This window comes from Sinocyclocheilus anshuiensis, unplaced genomic scaffold (assembly GCF_001515605.1).
Source record: "Sinocyclocheilus anshuiensis isolate Anshui unplaced genomic scaffold, SAMN03320099.WGS_v1.1 scaffold1879, whole genome shotgun sequence".
NCBI lineage: Eukaryota > Metazoa > Chordata > Actinopteri > Cypriniformes > Cyprinidae > Sinocyclocheilus > Sinocyclocheilus anshuiensis.
The window spans coordinates 18,153-24,397 of record NW_015549707.1 but is presented as its reverse complement, the minus strand read 5'-3'; the positions used below and the strand labels follow the sequence as shown (position 1 = coordinate 24,397).

Here is a 6,245-nt window from a genome sequence, read left to right as displayed (position 1 = left end):
GCCCCGGACCGGAGAGGGGAGCGCGTGCGGCCGCCTGACTCCACCCCTTACCTGGACCCTTCCTTCCTTCCTGACCACTGCCCTTCCCTTCACGAACCCCGCAGCACAACGAGGACACCAGATCCCCTGTTTATTTTGGACACTTGATTCCCTTTTTTCTGGACACTTTGTTTATTTTCTGTTAATAAACTGTGTCTGTTGTTTGCTCCTCCCGCGACAACACACCCATTAACGTAAACTACGCCAGAGCGCGTACACACCTCACGCACCGGAAGCCGTGCGCGAGCTCAAAGCAGTTGGACATAGTGGTGAATCAGAGGTAAAAAATGATATAAATTCTGTTCGGTTTCTGGCACAAACCGATCGTTTCGTGTCTTAGGACATCAATGTGTCATCACGAGCCACAGGGTTTAATTTGGATTTGTCTGTGCATGTTTTTTTTTACTCTCATAGATTTTGTTACCATTGCCATGTGTAACCAATGTCACCGGTTCTAATTCTGCAACACACACTTATAAAATGTCAGATTTAAGACACAATTTAAATTAATTTTGGACCAGTCACAGAAGACTAAGCGCGACTCTCTGGAGGAAAGAAATACACAACAAGACCAAGAAGGGAATAACCACTCAAAGGTAAGTATTAACCATAGAAACTATGTATTTTTGTACCACTTTTAGATTTTTTTCTTAGTAACTCTTCAAATGAAACGGGGGAAAAAAACACAAACACCACATAAACAACAGTATGTGTCTCGTTCAATTGGAATATCAAATGAGAAATAAAGACAATGTCTCAGTTCAAACTCAAGGAAAAGAAAAAAAATAATGAAGAGGGGTCATGTGAAAAAAATTGAATAGCGCCTTTAGTCCATGAAAAATCAGTTTCTCAATCCAGCGGGTCCGTAATGAAGGGGAAAAAAAAAATAATTGTTCAGTCCAGTAAGAAGAAAAAAATGGAAGTGATTAAGGGAAAAAAATGGTTTGTCCTACCAATCAATATTTCACACTCTTGAAATAATGTCACCAGGTACGGATCAGATGGGAATGGCTCGCCAGTCCAAGCAACGTGCACACAGCAACAGGCAAGGACAATTCTTCAACGACAATCTCAACCACTGGAGCTCGGGATCGACAGCAGAAGAAACACTCACACACATATGCATAGAAAGAAAAGGGAAGAGAGAAGGGGGAGAAAAAAAAACCCGGCCTTGCAAACACAAAGCCAAAATAATAATCATTAATCACATTTTTCAAATATTCACACTGTCACATCTAATTTCAATGTCAAATAAACTTAAATTCAAAAACTGTCTGTCTGATTAATTTTACTCTCCTCATACACGGAGAACACATGCTAACCAACCCACGTGCGGTTGATACACTAGAAATCTATGTACATAGTTAGCAACCTAGCACCTCGTGGTAATGAACTTCACCGAGAAAAAAACTAATGTCACATATATATATACACTGGTTTTCCAACATTAAACACTTTTTATGCATTTACCCTTTTTTTTCCTCATAACTCTACATTACATTAACGCAGTTCTCCAATAAAACGGCAAACACTTCACCATTTCCATATATACAAATACATTATTCGAATACACAATATCACATTCAAAACCTATCTTATAAAGAAAATATTACTCACCAAGGAGAAAATAATCCATACAAAGAAAAGGGAAAAAAAATGAAGCGATTCTATTAAACACGTTGATTCCGCTTCTCTTTGCGCAAATCTTCCTTTTCTTCTACTTAAAAGTATCAACACTAAAATCTTGTGTTCAATACAATCCAATTTCAAAAGTTTCACACTCAATTTATATGTTTATCTCTTATTATCTGAGCTCTGTAAAGCAAACGCACTCGTTTGATTTCTCTTATCTGCTTTACTGATAGTAATGCTATTAATGAGGTCATTAATATTACAATTGTTATTAGTATTAATAATATGTATTAGGCCTAATACCGAATTGGGCCTCCAGTGTTACTGTTAGGCTATAGTAGCCTACATTAAGCCACATTAAGTGTTTTAGAATGTCCCAAAACCGTGCCTTAAACTATAAGCAAAGCTGACTGTATTTTAACTTGAGTCCAAGTTTAAAATAAAACTCTATGAACCGCTCCATTATGAACGTACGAGCTGTATGAACCACTAATTTACAAGCTGTAAAGTAAACAGGAAGTGTTTGTCCGAAAACTGGGTTTGCGAGGGAACGCAAATATCGTTGCGAGAGAACGCAAAAGTTTTGCAAGGGAACGCAAATATCTTTGCGAGAGAACGCAAAAGTTTCTCGAGGGAACGCAAAAGTTTTGCGAGAGAACGCAAAAAAAATTTCCTCCCACCCCGAATTTTTTTTCCACCACCATGTCCCTTTAGGGGCTCCGTACAAATGTAACTGTGTTAAGTAAAAAAATAAAATAAAAATTACAGTCATTTCCCAGCAGAAACATCATACAAGCTATAATGTGTTTCAAAGGGAGTGTATGTGCCGTGTGTGTGTGTGTGTGTGTGTGTGTGTGTGGACATGTGAGTTTTTTGTGCATTGAGGACATTCTGCAGGCTCAGCCCTTTGTTTGGGTATGCATCTTTTCTGGATTGTGTCAGATTTTGTATAGTCAAAAAAAATCAAATAAATGAAAAAATGCTGTTTTTTTTTTTTTGGGACATTCCATCCTATGAATGGCCAGGTCAAAATTAATGTAATACTCCTTTTTTTTATTACACCCACATAGAATCCTAGAATCAACTCAAATGTTTTTGTGTGTGTGCTCCATGCTCAAGTGTGACAAAATTAAATTTAAAAAAATCTGCAGTTTTTTCGTAAATTCCATGCTTTTCCAGTGGTGGGTCAAAATGACCCGCGAGGGACACTTTTGATAATTTTTTTATAGCACCCACTTAAACTGCTCGAATTCACTCACATTTTTTTTTATGTATTCCCGGTTCAAGTGTGACAAATGTAACAAAGTCTCATACCATAAAGATCAACGTTCGATTTTAAAAAAATCTTTAAAAATGAGTTTTGGGTCAAAATGTGCCGAGGGACGGATGAGGGTTTTAAAGTGAGTTAAATAAATGTGTCTGGTGCTAACCAAAGTAATAAACTAGCTGTTTATATACCTGTACTAACTATAATTCCATAATCAACAACCTAATGTAATCTACAACACACATAAATGAAAACCAATTGGTTTTGGTTTGGTTTCTCAACTGAACTTTAAGAACCCAAACAAACTTTCTCACAAAACTTATTGTCAGGCCATTATTAGAAAACAAAACATGCGACATCAGCATGAGAGGTAAACTTCTGTGATTTGTGTACATGAGACAGGAAATAAAAGAGGCTTCCTTATTTGTCTGTTTGTTGTTTTTTTCTCCCAGCCAAAGAGCTTTTGATTCTCTCTATGAGTGTCTCCCACAACATAAATACTTTATAAGACCAAAACAAGTAATTGAGAATGCCTTTCAAGCAAACAAGAGAACATCAGCTAATGTGTAATTGATCAGCAGTGACAAAAGGAAAGAACAATCGTGAAAGAAGTCAACAGGCATCTTTTGCCGTATTCCCCATCCTGCCCTCCTCCACCACTGTGCTCGTCACCCCTGCCGTCTGCTGTATCCCACACTTCACTGTCAAACCCCTCGGAAAACTACACTGAGGATTTCAATTGAGTGCATTAGTCTGAAAGCAGAAGAAAGACTCTCACATACAGCTCCAATTTTGTATGCTCTAAGTGCACAAAAAATATGGCAAAGAACAAATGCTGAGGAGAAAATGCCCATACGAAGAAGCCAAGGTTTTAAAGGAAACAAGGAAGCTCTGTGTTGCACATGACTGGGTTATAATGTACCTGGAGAAGAGCACTATTCCCCCAACTGCATTCTACACTTCAAAAGTGAGCCTTGAAGCACGGGGCAGATTTAATGCTGTTTTACTGCTCAAATGGACATCGATCATTTTATTAATGGCACTTCCTGTAACTCAGAGTACTCTCATCTTTAATCTATATTAATGAATATAGTTATCCTCTCTGCATTACATTATTTCATGTTGTGTATAAACCATCAACCGCAAAAACAAAACAAGTCATGAGTTTAGACATTTCATACAGCTACTGTATTCCCCAGCGCAAGAGTTGAAAACACACAACAGATTCCTTTATACTTTCCTGAAAAAAGGGAATTTCACTACATTGCAGCACAACAGGGCATTCAGAATGTCATGAGGGTTACAAAAAAATCCCTTAAGTGGCACTATTATGAGATTCCCTTCACCGACTAACTCGTATTCAAAATCCATCTCAAGGTCAGGCTCAGGATTGTACGAGGAAATCTCAAGCAGGCTTTGTCAACTAACTATGAGCTCTATTTAAGGAGACATTCATTAGAATGCATGGCTACAAATGCTCGAGAACTTATGAATACATTATGTGCCTTGAAAAACAAAAAGCTTTTTTGTATGGTCATACTGGACAATCTCAGTGGCAGACCCCCATTATGCTTTAATGCTGAACTATGTCCATTGGATTCTGAGGTGACATGACTATGGACACCAGAATACATGTTGTGCATTGTTGTATCAATCTCCAGACATACTAATGAGAAATTCCTGTCACCTCCTATTTATTTGTCTATTCTTCTCTATTCTCTCTATTACTTGTATATTTTGTCAGAGCTTTTGTCTGCCTAGTGTCATTGTTAAGCTGAGACAACCGGAGATGATGAAAGGAGATCACTCACCCACTTGGGACATCTCTGGCACTGAACCTTTGTAAGGCCCCTCAATGAACTGTGGAGGGTTGTCATTGATGTCTTGCACTTTGATGATGAACTCTGACGGTGGTTCCAGAGGTTGGTTGGTGTCTCTGTCGATGACCTGTGCCGTGAGCGTGTACTCGGCCTTCTCCTCCCTGTCTAGCCTTTTCATGGCGTGAATGTCCCCCGTCCTCTCGCTGATGGCGAAGATGGTGCCCGCCCCTTCCCCTGCCAGCACATACTTGATGTTCTTAGTCCCCACATCCAAATCCGTATGGAGCTAAAAAGAGAAACAGAGGAGGGGGATTGAGGCTACTTCCAGTTGCAGCTAAGACCACTCGAGCATGACCAGATCAATGGCATCCACACTGGACCGAGCTGCAATCAATCACGTAAAAGAATTAAAGCCCACCGTCAAGTGCAGAGCTGCATAGTCTCTTCGACATTCTAGTGTTTTACTGTGACGGCTGAATTGTTCAATCTCACAGACAAAAAAGGGGAAAAGAGCAGGCTAAGTCCTGGATTTCAAGGTAATGCTTGGGTTGTGTATTTCATCTATCTGTCATTCACCTCTTCATACATTGCTAGTAGAGGGTGGAGGTCAAAGCGTTCTGCTCACACCTGCCTCAGGGCCCTGTTACCAACTTGAAACCAGTCACCAGGCCACAGCTCCAGAATGAGAAGGCAATTGGGTTGTGTGTGGAGAAAAAAAAGAAAGAAAATAAATAAAGGGCAAGACTATCCTTGACTGCTTCTGAGAGGGAAAACAGACAGACATCTGCCAAACAAAAGAGAAAGAGGCCCAAAACAGCTATGCCTTCTCTCAGATTTATTTATTTATTATTATTTTTTTTTTAGACTGGTCTTTGTATAGACCATAAAAATAAATTAATTGAACCCTTTTTGGTCACATTTTATTTTAAGGTCCAATTATCACCATTAACAAACCATTAACTCCGACGTTTGCCTCAATATATTACTAATTTGCTTAAAAAAATAAAAAATCCCTACATAATTCACATCAGTTCAGTAGCTACATCATGTACAGCAACTTCAGTTCCATTTCCTGAGGTGGTAATATATACATCCTGGTGCGAGGTAGAAGTACACTTGAGACTGCAGTAACAAGGACAGCGTGAGCTTTGAAATGCGGACTTCAAGAACAAAAGCAATTGCTTTATAACTATGGTTTTATGCATATGTTGTCTCAGCGGTGCCGTTTCCAGACACTGACAAAGCACACACACTTAAATTGTCACACCTTGCACTTTTGTTCCCCTAATTGTCCTATCATTCCACATGAAAGATGTATCTCATTAACACATCAGCTTCACAACAGTCTTCGCTCTATGAAAACCCCTAAATGAGCCCAAATTAATGATGTGCTTTTTCTGATGGGAAACTTTTTTTTTTCTTTCCTGAGATTCTCATGTATTCGAGAAAATGAGCAATAATATGTATTATTATGGATTCCTACAATA

The 6,245-nt window shown here is 38.9% G+C and overlaps 1 protein-coding gene across 1 annotated transcript in view; it reads right to left on the bottom strand.

Moving 5' to 3' along the window:
- LOC107660669 (cadherin-8-like) overlaps positions 1–5,346 on the bottom strand; it is a 66,032-nt gene extending 60,686 nt beyond the window's left edge. The window contains exons 1-3 of the mRNA XM_016450057.1: positions 5,335–5,346; positions 5,177–5,245; positions 4,750–5,044 (exon numbers count right to left, since the gene is read on the bottom strand). Of these exons, the coding sequence (XP_016305543.1) occupies positions 4,750–5,044; positions 5,177–5,245; positions 5,335–5,346 (376 nt within the window). The remainder of the gene's footprint in view (positions 1–4,749; positions 5,045–5,176; positions 5,246–5,334) is intronic.
- Positions 5,347–6,245: the final 899 nt, after the last annotated feature.